General features: G+C 38.5%; 1 protein-coding gene across 3 annotated transcripts in view; it reads right to left on the reverse strand.

The window, feature by feature from the left end:
• Nucleotides 1-696: 696 nt before the first annotated feature.
• CNOT10 (CCR4-NOT transcription complex, subunit 10) overlaps nt 697-18,432 on the reverse strand; it is a 71,140-nt gene continuing 53,404 nt past the window's right edge. For 2 of the 3 annotated variants that reach the window (XM_008583640.1, XM_008583648.1), the window contains exons 14-19: nt 10,758-10,871; nt 7,330-7,460; nt 6,727-6,762; nt 6,397-6,524; nt 2,829-2,904; nt 697-1,135 (exon numbers count right to left, since the gene is read on the reverse strand). In XM_008583640.1, the coding sequence (XP_008581862.1) occupies nt 981-1,135; nt 2,829-2,904; nt 6,397-6,524; nt 6,727-6,762; nt 7,330-7,460; nt 10,758-10,871 (640 nt within the window). In that variant the 3' untranslated portion in view covers nt 697-980. Of the gene's footprint in view, nt 1,136-2,826; nt 2,905-4,569; nt 4,711-6,396; nt 6,525-6,726; nt 6,763-7,329; nt 7,461-10,757; nt 10,872-18,432 lie in introns of those variants that run through there. The other variant, XR_551296.1, reaches the window with a different exon arrangement.

The raw sequence follows: 18,432 nt of genomic DNA on the forward strand, positions 1-18,432 counted from the left end.
TAAATCACATACTTATCCAAATACTTGCCTGTCTAGTTATGAAACTGAGGAACCACTTACATTCAGCTAGTGTGTTACACTTCCCTATTTGAAGTTGGTCTCTAAACTAGGGAAGTGAAGAGATGTTGACAGCAAGAGACACGCTTAAATGGCAAGCCTTTATAAATCTACGAAACACCATCTTAACTAGAGGGTCACTTGATTTTTCTAAAGCAAGTCTATATATTTTTTTCCCCCTACTTAAAGATAGTGTATCCACCCTATTGGCAAATTTTGGCCATATCAATCCCACCACACATACCTGTCTCTTGGGAAAAATCTTTTAAATTCTTTTTGCACGTGCAAAGGGCTTAGCAATGAACCTTGCACTGCGTGCTAACAGACTCCAGAACCAGTGCTTCTGTCTATGAGTGTAGGAGGGTGAACAAGGCCAGTGCACTAAACCCTGTCTGTAATCGGTCATTTCTTCTTAACCCAATTACACCAGCCCTATGGGTTATTATGCATTTTCTGGTCTTTTTAGTCATAAGTAGGCATAAAACACATCAACTCCCTCACTCTCCCTTCCCCACAAGGTCAGGTTTCGATTGGCTATTCATCTATTGCTGATGTTCTTCTGTCAATTTTTTAAACTTTGATACTAAATCTCACATGCTAAAATATTCTAATGGTTACAAGAAAGACTGTACACGACTGTTCTAAAAAGATGATGTTTTAATTGCCTGTGACACAGATAACATCACATAATGGCTCAAAATTAATAGTATGGCAGAGATTAAAGAAAACCAGCTGAAAATAAATTTGTGAATACTTAAAGTAAGCTTCTGGCAAAAAAAAGTCAGGGACAACCATCTCAAAATTGTGTCTTCAAAACTAGCACTCTTTACCATCTGTCTTTTATTCATTTTGCTGTGGTACAACTAAAAAGGCCAGTAAATACTCCCCGGGGTCTCAGGTGACAATTATCCAAAAGCAAAATATCACTTTCTCTGCACAGTGGTGAAAGCTGGCATTTGGATGGGCTGGATCGGGTGGACAGGCTGAAACACTGGCTTCTTTCTCATTTCAGAGAGTGTTTTCACTGCTGGGAGCAGTTGATTCCTTTTGATGATCTGTAAGGCCAGCTGGGTATTACCTATGAAAAACACTTCTCGTTAAAAAACAAAGCATACAACAATACCACTGCATGTAAAGCAAGCCATCAGAATCCTGCAAGGGAGGTAAAAGATGACCTAGAAGAGCTGTGGTCTGTAGCTGTGGCTGTACACTGGATGGAATCTGTCTCATCTCCAGAAGTCTGACTTAAGTGATGCGGGGGTGTCCTGGCCAATGGGATTTTTAAAAGCTCCCCAGGGATTCTGAGGTACAGCCCAGGTTTAGAACTGGTTACAGGTGGGCTGTACAAAAGAGGGGATCTAGGATGTAGGAAAAGTGAAGGAAAAGGGTCAGAGCCCCTCACATGTTCAGAATCTTGCTGAGCATTTGATATAAATATGCACATGCGCCCAGGTGTTCCTTGGTTATTGTCTAATGTAATTGTGCACATGCACCCAGGTGTCCTAGGTTATTGGACTTAAGTATAAAGGACAAGTGGCTCTGATCCACAGGGCCCCCCGCCCCTGGGATGCTCCCCACCGGAGGGGCAGGCGCAAGGCGAGCCGCTACTGCTGCTGGAGGCGGTTGCTGCAAGCTGTTGCTGTCAGTGCCCCCCGCCCCTGGGATGCCCTGCCACTGCTGCTTCTGCTGCTACTGCTGAGGACTGAGGACTGAGCTCGTATCATCTGCCAATGGCTCCCAGGATCTTTTCCCAATTACCTAGCGTGGACCTGCATGTGAGGGGTCTGGTGACCCAGTCTGTAGAATGGGTTTGAAGGGTCTGAGCCCTAGCCTTGACAATACAAATGGAAACTAAGTATAACTATAATAATGAAATATTTTGGCTTTCGTTATGAAATGCCTAGCTATATAATTAGCATAGCTACTGCCTCAACCTGACAGCTGGTGTAGTCGTGTAGCTTTACATAGGACCATGCACTAACCCTAATCATGCCTTTCAGAGGGACGAGCCCTGCTGTGTGCTAGGCACTTAAAGCCCCTTCTTCAACTATAAAAAGTGGGGAGCCTTGTAAGGGTTTCCATAATCAACAAGGAAGTATAACTTGTTTTCTGTGGGGTTTTTTGGTGACTGGACAGTACGGGATCCAAACCCTTGACCTTAGTCACATCAGCACCTCACTCTACCAAGTGAGCTAACTGGCCAGCCCAAGGAGGTATAACTTAGAACTCTTAACATTTCTGTCCTTATAATTTCTCCCATTCACATATCTTTTCTACATCATGCCATCTCATATTTAGGGCCTACTGCCTTTCTTCTAGTAAGCCCTATCTTGGAGGCCATATATGCCCCAGAAGCAGGACCTGGATTTATGTTTGGATAAATAATTCTCAGCAAGAACTGGCTTTACTGTAAATCTCAGTATGACATCTGAGTTTAAAATATTCTAGTGTACAACTCCAAGCAACTAGCGTTCTGACTCATGTTCTCAATTAGAGTCACTTAACCATCTAAGAGAAAGGTTAATTAGTAGGGATTAACTATGAAGTATCAAAAGTTATGATTTTGCATTTTCACAGATAAAAGGAAATACTTAATTTGTAAGTAGGAATTTGTAAGATACCAAAAACTCCCCAACTACATTTTTGTTTAGAAGAACTTGACGGGTTATATCTTCAAGGAAGGCAAAGTTTTGATTTTGAAGGGAAAAAGCAAACATTAAAAATTTGGGACTCTTTGAAGGATATCATCCTAATGAGAGAGAATTACTCACCATTCTGCAGCTCAAGGTAGACGGCCAGCAAGATGGCCTCAGGGGGCACCTCTTTAGGATGGATCATTGAAGCCGCCTTTGCTCAAAACAGAAAGATACCCATGAAAAACCAATAGCTTAAGATAAAAACTCCAAGTAATACGAGAAGAAAAAAAAAAAAAAAGCATCAGCCAACCAGTGACAAGGTAGCAAATTTATTCAAGCTCATTCCCACATGACTTCCTAGGGACTATCTATTGTTCTGCTGTGATGTCCCTCAGCTGCCCTTGTCTTGAAACCTACCAATTAAGCTAGACATGTAATTTCTAGTTAAGTGATTTAATATTTATTTTCTCTCGTCTAATCCATGATGAGTTCTTAGTAGGAAAAGTTTTTCTTCTCTCTTGATTTTCATCTACTTGGGGTTCTTGTTCTGTCTCAGGGCTCTCTCGGGTTTTGAGACAGGTGACAGCACACTTCACAGTCATCTGGCCTGGTCTGCTGGTGGCTCTTCACCATAGACACAGTTGCATCTGCATGCCCATTTGTTTTCCTAAGTAAAATCTCCATATTGTAAGCTGCGAGTTGCCAATAATCAGGAATAAGAATTCAAACTTAAATGGGTGGTAATACAAAAAAAAGTACCACTTAGCATGTTTGATTGTCCCCATTTTAAAGGGCTGAAACATAATACAACTTAGTCAAATAAAATAATTTACTGGTTTAGGCAATGCTACCTTAGATCTGAGTAAGAACCATAGCATCAGCCAGCAGCTTCTTTCTGAGCCATTCCTGAGGAAAATAAGTCTGGACTGCTTTGGTCAAAGGTGCTGAAATTATAGGTTTATTTCCTTAGTCTGGGCCTCTTTGGGCTGCAGGCCTTTTTCCTCACTTTACTAATCAACTTGTATTTCCACATCTAGTTTCAGATGCTCTCTGCTTCCAAACTACTTTGCTCTTCTCTTTAATCAGAAAATGTATTTCTATAAACACTTTTTTTTTTTTTTTTGCAGCTAGCCAGCGCAGGGTTTGAACCCTGGACCTTAGTGTTATCAGCACCATGTTCTAACCAACCAAGCTAACTAACCAGCCACAAATACTTAATAACCAAAAGTGAGTATGGGGGTAAGACAAGGACTTCCCCTTACAGTAAACAAGGATGTACATAACAATAATCCAAACAAATTTACCTAAAATGCCAGGGAGAGAGAAGCAAGTGAATGCACTGTGAATGTGGAGACAGAAAGAAGATTCTTTCAAATAGAGAGCTTTGGGGTAAGAAAGGCCTGCATTAGTTCTTGCAAAGTAGTTATCTGATAGAAAATGGGGTGGGTGTGTGGGGGGAATGGTATTGAAGGCTGCAGCTTGAATGCACAAGATGTCTGGTGGACCAGAATCTTGTACCAGGTTGGTCCCTGACAGCATTAGGAGAAATTTCAGACAAGTGGGGATCTTGGTGCAGAGCACATGCTCCTAGGAAGTTCCTCATGAATGAGGTGGGGAGACTTTTATTCCTCTCACCACATCACTGAGGTATAACAACTCGGTTCACTATATGAGATTTTATACTTCTAGACCTTGTTTTATATAGGCAAAATAATCTTTAAACATTTTGCGGCTATTAAAATCTATACTTTCACTCCAAGTGGCTAATACACGTGGGCCATTTACTATTCTTTGCGTTGACCACAGTCTGCAGCTTTTTCTAAAATACAAATATTCAAGGCAACAATTTTATGAGACTGAATGGCATTTTGCTTACTGGCTGTTCAGAATGGTTAGTGGTGGGCAGGCAACCTCGGAAACATCTACTCGGAGCCCTTTCCAACTCTTCACATCATTGTTCTGCCCTCCCAGGCAGGGTGGGCCTCCCAATTAACAAAGGTCCAGCCATTGGATTAACCTAAAAACCAAGGGACCAAAACAAAACCCCCTTGAGACCCCGAACCAGGCCTGACCCCATCTGTCTCTCCCAGCGTGGCAGCAGCCACAGCCACCTGCTGTATGAGAACCTGAGCTGGACTGTACACACTGTAACTTCAGATCAAAAGCCTGGTTTGCTGCAGTGATTAGGGTCCAGAGGCACTTTCACAAGGGCTGTTAAACACCCTAGCCTTGCCACTGAAAACCGTGAAACGGTTTAACTCTTACCAGTTTAACTGATGCACTCAATTCCCAGATAATATCAAATATGTTTCAGTCCATCACTTAACTTTTCTGATTTTGGATCAGAAATGCTGATCAAATGCCAGTAAGTTGACTAAATATCATTTGTAGATACTTTACACATGACAAAGCATCATCACTTCTAGGCACAACAAGTTTGCCTGCATAGGCAGGAAATTTCTGGAAGCCATCGTATTTCCCAAGAGTAGGTTTAATTTCAATTTTAGTTACTCTGGCAAGCATGTGGGGATGTGGGCTTTCTCATGTGCTGCTAGTGAATGTACCATTTGGTACAAACTCTATATATTAAAAGTCTTAAAATTCTGCATACCCTTTCACCTTGCAATACCCCTTTTAGGAAGATGTCTCCTAATTGTAAGGTCCTCAGGGGCAGGGTTGTATCATGTCTGCTTATTTAGACTTATTCCCACAGCTTTGCACAGAAGTTAGGTGTTCAACAGACATCTGCTGTATGAATGTCCTCTTGAGGAATTATCCCTTTCCAATTCTGTGTAATCCCTCTGGGACTGCCAATGGTGGTACCCAGTCTCCTACTGCAGGTATGGTTCCATGCCTATGACTGGTCCAGGGAAGGGGAGCTGACCTATAAAGTCTAATCAGAATCTTCCTTGAGGCCTGATGATGTACCATTTCAGTGACTGAATTCAGAGGTCTATTTTAGTTATACATTATCAGCAGCTTTCTTCAGTGTTTGGAGTTTGTCTGGTACTAGCTTTCTGAACCTTGACTTTCTGAAGGGTGTATCTATAATTAACTTTTTGAATATAGATTCACACAACTCAAAACTAAAAAACATGAGTATACAGCTAAACGTCTACCATTCTAGTGCTCATCCTGCCAACCGTACCACTAATGTTAGCAGCTTCTGGTGCATCCTCTAGAAATCTTTTACGCACATACAGGATTATATAGAGACTGTTTTACACCTTGCTCTTTTCACTTAGTATGTCTTGGATATCTTTTCATTTTGGTGCACAGAGTTTACAGTTGCACTGTGTTCAACTATATGGATGTACTTATATGGAATCTCTTGAGACAGTTTTCAATCTTTTGCAATTTTAATTATTAAAATCATTAGGAAAAACTCTCCATTAAGTGTCTACGTTCATTTGCAACTATGATCAGTTGTTTGTCTTGCAGGAATATATATATATATTTTTTTTTTTTGATGGCTGGCTGGTACAGGGATTGAACCCTGGACCTTAGTGTTATCAGCACCATCACCCTCTAACCAACCGAGCTAACTGTCCAGCCTGCAAGAGTATTTTTAAAGCTGGAAAAGTAATATTCCAATATTTACAAACTGACCAGAAGCCTCAAGCAAAATAAGAAAAAACAGAAACCTCAAACCCTCTGCTAGCCGCTTTACAAGAAGGTTTGGCTCCTCCCATGCTGGCCTCACCTGGTGGAGACACTTCCGGGCTTTGTCATACTCGCTTCTCAGGCAGTAAGCACTGCCAAGGTTGAAGAGCATCACGGTCCTGGCAGAGTTGACAGAACTGGGGTAGCACTGAGGGGCCCGCTTCCCAGCTGGGGAAAAGAGTGCAGATACTGGTGAAGAGGCTGTGCCAAGGGCAAGGAGGCAACCCAATCTACTGCCCTCGAGTAGCCACTCAGAATAAAGCACGAAACTACTACTTAGGCTGACAAATGAAGGGCACAGAAGACATAGAGTCTAAATCTTTGAGATGCAGAGTAGGCTACCTAAATATTTACAAAACTTCTTACTTACAGGATTCCATTGCTTCATTTTCACCTTTGTCTGATCCTACAAAGACAGGAAAATAAATCTGAGGGGCAGGACAACAATGTATACTTTGTAAAAATCTAAATGTTCTTTATGAAGTAGAAATATAATATAAAGCAATTTGTCACAATATTTTCTTTTCATATAGCAGAGCTTCTATTAAAAGACATTAGAATGCTACCTGCCTCCCCCAAAGCTACGAGCTAACCTTGAATAAAGTGAATGCCACATAGTTTCACTTCTTCAAAAACTGAGCCATGACTTAAAACTGACTTTTGAATGCAATATTTTTACTCCCCGCTGGATTGTGGAATCACTCCGAAGAAAAAAATTACAGTATCAGAACCAAAATAAATTCTCCTAACACAATCTGCCTTTTAAAAGTGAGAATTCAGACCATGTGATAATCAACTTCCAGGTCTACTTAACAAACAATTACTACAAAGTAAGTATAGCCAAAAATGTGGAAAGCTGACCTAAAACTTCCTTCCCTTCACAACCATGCCCTTAAATTTCCACACATCCTGGATTACGACAGGAAGGAAGTGGAAATGGTGACCAGTTCTGATCAAATGTGTCCTCATTAACCTTGGTCCTGCTCATTTGAAGAGATCCCTAAGGAGACATCAGTGACATTCTCCGGGTTCAAGTGAGTAATGGCATCAGATATTCTGTCGAGAGAGATGAGGGCTTCTGCCGCATATAAATGGCCCAAAAACCTAAAATGAAAAAACAGATTCTAAACTGAAAAATAGTTTATCACAAAAATACCCAATGTATAATAATATTAGGTGTATTATGTTGTTATACATTGGGTATACGTTCCATATATTTAATGTTCTTGAATTAAAATCTATCAATTAAGGATCACTTAAAGTTTATCTCTTTAAAAACATTTTAAAATATATAATAATAACTTTTATATTAGCTAAGTAGAACAAAGTACACATATCAATTGAGAAAGTAGTTCAAAATTGGCAAATTAAGGCTATTCCAGATTTAGGCTGGCTCAACGTTATTTCTATTCCAAAGGTTTCCTGCTTTTCATACCATCTATTTTATGCCCACTGACACTAGGTCAGATTCACATCCTCCTGGCTTACAATAGCCTGCTTCTTTCAGTCTCTTATTTTGAGCTGTTTTCTCCACGATTATCTGACTGATTTTTCAAAATTAAAACAGCCTTAGACATATTTACATGCCTGCTTAAAATCTGAATGACTTTTTCTAAAGAGAACAAAAGAAACAAAACTAATCTTTTATAGTTTTAAAGCTCTCCACAATTTGACCCCACTTTCCTATATTCAGCCAATATTCTCACTGCCCCCCAACCCAGTGCTCCTCTGTGGCTTAGCCTCCTCAGGCTCAGAGTCTGGCCTAATCGGCACAAGCCGAGATCTAATTCCTCCTTTTAAAGGGCCAGCTCAGGTCTCACCTCCTGGGCTAACCTGCCTGGACTGTCTGTCCACATGGATCTTGGGACTTCACATCTTAGGCTCTTTTCAATTTGACCATTTTTCTGGGATTTATGCACATTAACAACCCAAGAATTCTTTATTTCTTTATTATGCAGTTTCTTTCTTCTAACTAGCAGAGGCTGCAATGACCTTGTTTCCCCACCAAATACCCTAACAGAAATGACATTAAACAAAAAGATATTTAAAAAATTTCATTAGTGCAGTATCCACAAGCCAATAATCATAAAACACAAGCACACATGCACAAATTCAAAGAGCTACTTCAATTTGTTTTCTGTGGATTTAACTTAAAAAAAATTTCTTAAATCAAATGAAATGTCTTAAAAAAAATTTTTTTTTATTATTAGCACGTTCATTTTTACAAATCGTGATTTTTCTTAATGACACACAAGGCCCAGATATCCCTGACTAGGAGTATAGAAAGCAACAGCAGCGGGGCAAAAGCTGCTATGGTTATTTAAGGGCAGCAAAATGCAGGAAGACCTCCTTACTTTCCACTGGGAAGACAGGTAGTCTTGTTATTAATTAATTAATTAGGGTAGAATGGTTAAAAGAACTAAAAAAGAAATTTCCAGACATGGCTTGGCCAATCCCTCAGAAGGAAGCTAAGGAATCATCTAGGAATTTTGTTTCTTTGACTTCAGAGTGAAGAAGTTGATAAACAAGGTTAAAAACCCTCAAATAAATACCACGTAAAGAATCTACTTTGAATTTATTGAAAAGTGACCACAATATCAACCAAAGGATTAAAAAAGCAGCTAGAATTTGTTTCATTTTTGTTTAAAAAAAAAAAAAAAAAGTCCACTACTCTCAAAATGGCCATACTTACCACAATCTGAATATCATAATCCCAGAGGTGGTGGCAGCAGTGGTTCCTGACTTTGGAATGTCACGGAGTTGGGCAATGATAAGAATGGAAGGCACTTTAGAGACAGCCAAACTGCCTTGAACTGGAAAGCAGGATCCCCCAGGCCTGAATATTAAACAAGGTTTTCTTGCAGAAGAGCAGAAGCTCTCTTATATTTGAGTTGTGACAAAGTCTCTTATATTACTGGATGATTTCTTAATTACTTTTTATTTTAAACACAAGGCATGTTTGGGGAGCACTGGTCTGAAACAACTTTACTCAATGAAATGAAATGAAATTAATTAATTTTTTGGCAGCTGGCTGCTATAGGGATTGAACCCTGGACCTTGGTGTTATCAACACCATGCCCTAACCAACTGAGCTAACTGGCTAGTCCGTAATGTTAATTGTACATGCTTGTATAAAGTAGTTTTTTTAAGGCAAAAAAATTAAGTATTTACATAATTATTTCGCAGAGTATGATCTCACAACTCTAAGTGTTGCACATTGTAACAAAGATCACTAAAAGGCAAAAGAGTAAGCAGTTAAATTTTTTTTTTTTCCTTTTTATCCTTTTTTGTGACCGGCAACGGGATCACAACCCTCGGTGTCGTGCCCGCACCTCGCTCAGCCAGTGAGCGGCCAGTTTGTATGTGGGATCCGAACCCTCGGCGGGAGCGCCACCGCGCTCTCAAGCGGCGCACTGTAGCAGTGCGCCACCGGGCCGGCCCAGCATTTAAATTTTGATATTTATAAGCATATATCCATAGGATGAATGGAAAAAAAAAAAACTATCTTAATGTTTCACAGAATACATGTGGCTTTGGATAAAATTTCCAGGATCACCATCATACAAAAATTCAAAGCATGCTGTATTTTACTCAATTTCAATAAAAGAAAAGATGATGTGCTTTGGAAAATTTTAGAACGACAATGAAAGACATTAATATTGAAGAGGCATGTGAAGAGTCTGAATAAAATTATCTCATGAAATAATCAACGATAGCTTGGGAAAATATTTTAAAATTCTTGTCTATCTAAATTGCATTCTTCGGACTAGCCTGTGGCTCACTCGGGAGAGTATGGTGCTGATAACACCAAGGCCACAGGTTCAGATCCCATATAGGGATAACCGGTTAGCTCACTGGGTGAGCATGGTGCTGACAACATCAAGTCAAGGGTTAAGATCCCCTTACCGGTCATCTTTAAAAAAAAAAAAAAAAAATTGCATTCTTCACAGTAGATTTATTATGTTGACCAAACTCCTTTTTTTGTGGGTCTTCTCTCTGAGGACTCATCTTATTTTGGGGCCTATCATGCTCCAGTAAGATCTAGCAGTAGACACTAGAGAGTCCAAAGTTTCTGTCTCCTAATGCTCAGTACAGTAAATGCCATTGCCACTAATCCTTGGGAAGCAACAAGTGAAAAAATGTCCACTGCCAAGACATGAGCTAAGAAATCTTTTGTGATTTTTTTGGCTGGCCGGTATGGGATGCAAATCCTTGACCTTGGTGTTATAACACCACGCCCTAACCAACTTAGCTAACCAGCCATCCCTAGTTAAGAAATTTTTTTTTACCAGTTGCTTTCCCTACAAATATATATTTCATTGGAGGCGTAAAAAGAAGCGACACACACCACAAACTAACCAAAAACCTTGAAACAAAACCAACAGGGCAAGTCATACTTACTTAAGAGATCCTGACAGCTTGGGCTGCTGAAGAAGTTTATCTGCATGATTCAAAGCCATAAGGTTATCACCCAAAGCCAGAGCCACATAAGCACTGCAAGCAAGTATGGAGCACCTAGAACACAAAAGGGAAGAGCTGAAAATCTGAGTTAAAAAATTAACACTGGTAATATCTGCTAAATAGGAAAAAATGCCGTAATTATATTTGTGACAATCTGGACACAACGGAAGAAGAGAGGAAGCCATGTCACTAATGGTTAAGAATTACAGTGATGTATAAAACTACTATCCACCTGAAGCACAGGTTAACTATTTACCTAAATCATTTTTAGCCTCCATCCAATTGACTCCCATCCCCAAGAAAATAACCAAATTGTGTTACTATATATATTTAGCCTGTAAAAAAAAATAATGTTGCAGTTAAGGGCCTAATGAGAACTTTACTTCAGTAGGACATTTCTTTTAACATCCTAAAAATAAAGCTATAGAAGCAAATCTTGTTCTTTCTAAAATACGATTTTGCAAAGAAACACAACTTATTGAATCCATGTAGCTGGGCTTACTGTAAAGTGTTCTTCTTTGAGCTTATTAAGAAGTCTATAGTTCTTGCTAAGCAACAGTATCAAGAGTAACTAAAAAATTTAATTTGCACAGTTACTACTATCCTAAATGAATATTCAAGAAAAAAAACAGGTCAAGTAAACATATGTGAAGATAAAATTTAAGTTACATTGATTTTGCTTAGTTCGGCTGGAAACCTAAATTTTCGTTTGGTTTTCTACTTAACAGGCAGCTCATTTAAAACAGGTCTAGCTAAAGACTTGACACTAATAGATCACTTGAATGTTAAACAACTGCTCTGCAAAGCAATCTTAAAATAAACCCTTGTCAAATAGAAATGAGGTCTGAATGGCCAACCACAAATGACCTGACTCAGATACAAAGTTTTGAGTTATGTTTACAAATTACAATATACATGTATATCATTAAGTGCATTCAAGTTGTAATTTCAGTCTACTGAAGAATGTAACTATCATATTTCCACAGTTTTCTAATACCCTGAAATACTCTGACTACAAATGGCTCTTCTAGTAAAAAGCACAGCTGGGCAGTCAGAAGTAGTCTGCTGTTTCCTCTTTACTTGCTCAGTCCTAGTTGCTGGAAACAAAATTATTCACCAAAGGAAAAGCAGCCCCTCAACTCCCAACAGCACGGAAACGTAGACTGGTCCTAGAGAAGGCACAAGGAAATTGAGGTTTATGGCCTTAGGCTGTCACGGAAGAGTTGAAAGACTGTCTAATGCAGTTTCTTATTTCATCAGTGTAGAGACTGTGATCCAAAATGGTTAAATATATTATCTAGTTTAGAGTGTGTGATTAGTCAGGACTAAAGTTCAAAACCGTAATCTCCCAATCCACTGCTCTTCCGATCCTATCACTGTGCCTCTCTGTCAGTTTACAAGACCACCCTAAAAATAAAGTATAAAGAAAAGATTACATTATGATTTTTCTAAGTTGCAGGCATATATAAATAGGTATTCTAGCCTTTTTAAAAAGAAAGCAAAATTTAATCCAAACACTATGATTTTGTATTTTGTTACAAAATCAATTTTAAATCTGAACCCTGGTCACAGAAGACAGTAATTTGAGAGCAGACAAGTAGCGCCACTTCCAAAGGGATTTTCCTGGCAAGCTCATCGTCAGTATCCCTCGGTCTCCAAGAGCTGGCTTCACCAGCAAGGTTTCCCTGTGGCCATGGGCGCAGCCCTCCCCTTGATGGAAGACTCAAGGGACCAGAGGAGAGAGGCATTGGTTAGGTGACTCCCATCGTCAGAAGCAAATCAGTCGTTAGGTCTGTGTGGCAAGATGACTTTATTTCTTCTTTTGGCTTATTTGTAGTTTCTATCTTAAAATGGCAATGAACATTCATTTATTTAAGAAATATACCAAGTGCCTACCACATGTCAGGTATGTATTGCTTATGAAGGAAGAAAAAAAATAACTGCCTTTTAAAGATCTGGGTCTCCAGAGGCTCAAGAAGACCATCAGCTCAGGGCCTGTATGAATGACATTTACAAAGTTTAATATTCATATTTATCTGTGACTTTGCCAAAGGTCAGGGCAAAACATAAGCTCCTTAAAAGTGGAAACACACATCTTTTGTTTCCTACACAAAGACTATAGCAATTTCTCACCATGTACAGTAAGTGCTTCATAGGTACTTGCTAAAGACTCCAGCTTTCAACATTTTAAATTTGCTTTTCCAGGCACCCGGACTCCTACCTCTTTTTTTTTTTTTTTTTTTTTTTAAAAAGATGACCGGTAAGGGGATCTTAACCCTTGACTTGGTGTTGTCAGCACCACGCTCAGCCAGTGAGCGAACCGGCCATCCCTATATGGGATCCGAACCCGGGGCCTTGGTGTTATCAGCACCGCACTCTCCCGAGTGAGCCACGGGCTGGCCCTGGACTCCTACCTCTTGTTGGTAGGTCACTTGGCTGATAAAGCTGACTCTTTTTTTCTTCGTTGGCTGGCTGGATCCAAACCCAAACCGTTCCAACTGAGCTAACCAGCCAGTCCCTAAAGCTGACTCTTTCCTGGCTCCCACAGACAGGGCACTCTTCCTGCATGCTCTAGGTCCCAGAGTCTGGGACAAGCCCCACCTCAGGCAGACTTGCTGGGAAAAGCCTGCCCTGGCCTCTCCTGACAGTAGGTGGGCTATTACTGCTCCAACCCACTGTCAAGCCCACTTTGGGTCCAGAAATCAGTCATGTAAGATTTGCAGCAGGATTCTGTTTCACAGGAAGCCCAAACTATAATTATGCACAAGAATGTAAAATTCTTTTTTCTCCACTTTTACCTTTTTAAAATATAATATTCAATCACATCAGGGTAAAAGATTCTAATGATACAATACTCATTCTATTAAAAAATACTTAAATATGTGAACACAAAACTTTGGGGCCGGCATTCTTATCAAGGGCCATCAGGATTAAGCAAATCTCACTGTCTGAAACTCAAATCAATATTTATGCTCTCCTCTTGTTGCCTTACAGTCCATCCCAACTCACCTTTTCATCACCCTCTCAAACTCATCCTCCTGTCCTCTTAGAAAACAGCATTCCACACTGCATAATTCCTGCAGACTAGTAACAGTAGAAACTCACACGGCTTTATCTACTAAGCCCCTGGAGAAATTACTTTACTTTTGATAGTTATTGCTTAAAATACTGCCCTACCTCCCCCCCACCCCCACCCCACTGCTTCCTAGAGTCACTGTCCAATCTGCTTTACCAACCACTTAGCAGATCTGACAGTTCATCAGACTGGAAGAATTATACCTCAAGGGAATAGACATACTAGCTTCTCCCCCCTGTGGAGGATCTTACAAAACCCCATACTCTGCCCTTCACATGCTGGAGGAGCTAGCTCTAGGTCTTCAGAAAACCAACCCTTGGAAAAGAGAAGAAAAAAAGGAGAAAGAAAAGAAAAGGGAAAAAAATGTTCTTAAAGTACCAAATTGCAACAAGCTATGTAAAACTGGGCATTAAAACCTATCAAAACACATATCCTGTAAGTAAAATGAAACTAAACTGAATATCTGAAATAGTTTAACCCTTATTAAAGAGGCTAAAATGGAGGTAAATCCGGCAGTCACTATTTGCCAAAGGAAAATAAATTTACCAAGCAATCTCACAGCAAACATTATTTGAAAAAATGGGCTCAAAAATCTATTATACAATTCCTTCAACAAGCTGAATACGGTGCCAGATTTTAAAATTTCAAAAAAAAAAAAAAACCAAGCTGATTCCATTTATCCACAATTTAGAAAATGTTAAACTTGTCAACTTTCAACTCTTAAGAAAAGTTTAAAAGTTCAATTAGTTTTTCACATCTTATCTTCTGTAAACATTCTGCTTTCTAATAACAGTTCTGTGCAAAAGAATCTTACTGACAAACACACCCCAAATCCAACACGAACAGAATCCAGCACAAAGAAGCTAAAAATGTTTTTATCTTCATCAAATTTAGCATCCCAAAGAGCCCAGTCCTACTCCAGGAAACAAATAAAATGTATTAAGTCACGGACTTAGCATTTTATATATGGACAGGACCTTAAGATCACCCAATCCAATTCCTTTAATTTAAAAATTTTTTTCAATTCCTTTTCTTGACAGAAGAGAAAAGGAAGGCCCAGAGGGATTAAATGATTTGTCCAAGGTCAGCAGTGGCCCTGTGGGGTTTCCACAGTGTCAGACCACTGAAAAATTTAACCCTGGCTTGTGATAAATCTGGTCACCAGTTCATCTAAATGAGATCCGCAGAAACAGATGTGAATTATACCAAGGTGAACACAAACTGCTGATAACATGAAGGAAATGTCACATCGGCAGGTTCCTTCCTTGATTAGATGGAAAAGTTTCAGTAGGACCACACTCAGTCATAACACTGAAATGGGGCTGGGTCTCTATGAAGAGCAACATGAGATTCAAATGATTATTAGCCATCCCATTTTAGGTATGTCTTATGAGCTACAATGTCACCATTGGGTTAAGACAAAAAGAAGCATGATTCCTTAAGTACACTAAAACTGTCTATAATATTTATGTTTTCAACCATTTGTTTGATTCATTTTCTTTTATAAACACTGGAGCATAGGAGGTCCCTTTTAACTGAATGGGAAATAATTCACTGAGTGTCACATTAGACTCTGAAAGAACTAATTAAGCTTCCATAATTTACATTTGTGGAATAATTTAACTAGGCTTAATTAAATTTGGTCCAAACATTTCTAATCCAGCACCTCCCATAGAAGAAAAAAAAGGTAAATTAAGTTAAAATTTCATTTTTATTTTGTATGCTTTGATTTTAATTTCTTGTAAAGACATTTCTCATGTTGGCCCCAACATCATCTTCTACCCTTTTCCTGTTCTGTTATACTCTTTTCCAGATTCTAGAGTGGCTTCCTTTTAATTTTAAAAAATAAAAGTACAGCTAATATTACAATCTCAGAAAGAATAACAAAAATCTTCTGTAATGTGCAACATGTAAGACTCAGTAATACCCATGACAGTCATAAAACCACTGTGTAACAATGAAATGTTAATATGTGACTAAATCTATGAACTTATTTCTTTCCTATTAATAAGATTCCAGTATGTAAAAGAATACAGTTGAATTTTCCTTTTTTTTTGGTAGCTGGCTGGTACAGGGATCAAACCCTGGACCTTGGTGTTATCAGCACCATGCTCTTAACTAGCTGAGCTAACTGGCCAGCCCAATTGTGAATAAAGTTGTTGTGTGATGAAATTGAGCCCTTACCTCACACCATGTACAAATATTAACTCAAAATAGATCAAAGACCTAAACGTAGGTGCTTAAACTTTAAACTTTTAAGAAAACACAGGAGTAAACCCTCACGACCTTGGATTTAGTAAGGGATTCTCAGACATGACACGAAAAGCACAAGCAACAAAGGAAATAAATATAAACTGAACTTCATCAAAATGAAAAACTTTTGGGCTGGCCCATGGCTCACTTGGGAGAGTACGGTGCTGATAACACCAAGGCCACAGGTTTGGATCCTATATAGGGATGGCCAGTTTGCTCACTGGCTGAGTGAGGTGCTGACAAGACCAAGCCAAGGGTTAAGATCCCCTTACTGGTCATCTTTAAAAAAAAAAACAAAAAAAAACTTTTGTGCTTTAAAGGACACCTTCAAAAAAATGAAGATGACCCACAGAATGGGATAAAATAACTACAAGTCATATATCTGATAAACGACTTGTATCTACAATATATAAGGAACTCTTACAACTCAATGATAAAGACAAATAACTCAATTTTAAAATGGGCAAAGAATCTGAATGAACATTTTTCCAAAAGAAGATATATAAATGGCCAATAAGCACATCAAAATATGCTCAACATCAGTCTTCAGGGAAATGCAAATCAAATCCAATTCACAATGAGTTACCACTTCACACCCACTATAACATACAAAAAAGATGGACAATGACAAGTGTTAGTGAGGATGTAAAGAAACAAGAATCCTCATACACTGCTGGTAGTATTGTAAAATGATGCATCTGCTTTAGAAAACAGTCTGGCAATTCCTCATACAATTAAACAGAGCTACCATATGATGCAGCAATTCCACTCATAGTCATACGCCCAAGAGAAATAAAACAGGTCTAAACAAAAACTTGTACACGAATGTTTATAGCAGCATTATTCATAACAGCGAAAACATGGAAATAATCCAAATGTCCCCCAATGGACAAATGAACAATGTATGATATAATCATACAATGGAATATTTGGCAATAAAAAGGAATGAAGTACTGATATACCCTACAGCTTGGATGAATCCTGAAAATATTATGCTAAGTGAAAGAAGCTAGTCACAAAAGCCCACATATTATATGAATCCATTCATACTAAAGTCCAAAATAGGGAAATCTATGAGACAGAAGGTAGGTTAGGTCTGGGGGCAGATTGGAGGAGAGGGAGTGAAAGCTAAAAGGTATGGGGTTTCTTTTGGGGGTGATAAAATGTTCTAAAATTGACTGTGGTGAAGGCTGCACATATCTATGAATATGCTAAAAATCACTGGGCTGTACACTTAAATGGGTAAATTTTATGTGTTATATTTCAATAAAGCTATTTAAAAAAAATCAGTAGGCAGTCAATAAATGTTTGACTTTTTTTAAAAAATAAGAAACATCTAAAGAGAAAAATATACCCTTATAATATAATTGATTATTGTATAAGAAAATCTTACACAATCTTATTATAGAAGAAAATTTCCCAAATGCTTGTGGCAAACTTTCAAATTTAAATCAAAGCACATGCACAAAATATCAATCTTGCATACGCAATTACATTCTAAAATTCATTTAGACATTAGACCTTTTTGAGAGAAATTTCTTTCTTTTCTTTTTCTTTTTCTTTTTTTTTTAAAGATGACCGGTAAGGGGATTTTAACCCTTGGCTTGGTGTTGTCAGCACCATGCTCACCCAGTGAGCAAACCGGCCATCCCTATACAGGATCCAAACCCATGGCCTTGGTATTATCAGCACCACACTCTCCCGAGTGAGCCACAGGCTGGCCCAAGAAAATTTTTTCTTAAGAGATGAACTCCCTGTACCAGCCAGCCACCGAAAAAAAAAAAAGAAAAAAGAAAAAAGAAAAAAAGGAACAATTCAGCTTAAATTTCTGACATATGAGAGAACTTTAGCAAAATAACATTTGTAGAAACTATGTTACATAACTAACGACACTTCAAACACACAGATGTTCTAATACCTTAGAACAGCACTGTTCAACAGAAATATAGTAAGAGCTATAAATGTAATTTTAAATTTTCTGGTAGACAAATTTTAAAAATTAAAACAGGTGAAATTAATTTTAATATATTTAATTTAACCCAATATATCTAAAATATCATTTCAACATGTAATCAATATAAAGTTATTAATGACATATTTTACATTTTTTTCATATTAAGTTTTGAAATGTGGTATGTATCTTATACTTGAACAGTGCACCTCAATTCACACTGGCCACATTTCAAGTGATCAGTAGCAATATGTGGTTAGTGGCTCTGGTATTGTATAATACAGCCTTAGAATCTAAGGAATACATGTTAAATACAAATAGATAAAGATTTTTGG

The sequence above is a fragment of the Galeopterus variegatus genome, unplaced genomic scaffold (genome assembly GCF_000696425.1).
Source record: "Galeopterus variegatus unplaced genomic scaffold, G_variegatus-3.0.2 Scaffold99, whole genome shotgun sequence".
NCBI lineage: Eukaryota > Metazoa > Chordata > Mammalia > Dermoptera > Cynocephalidae > Galeopterus > Galeopterus variegatus.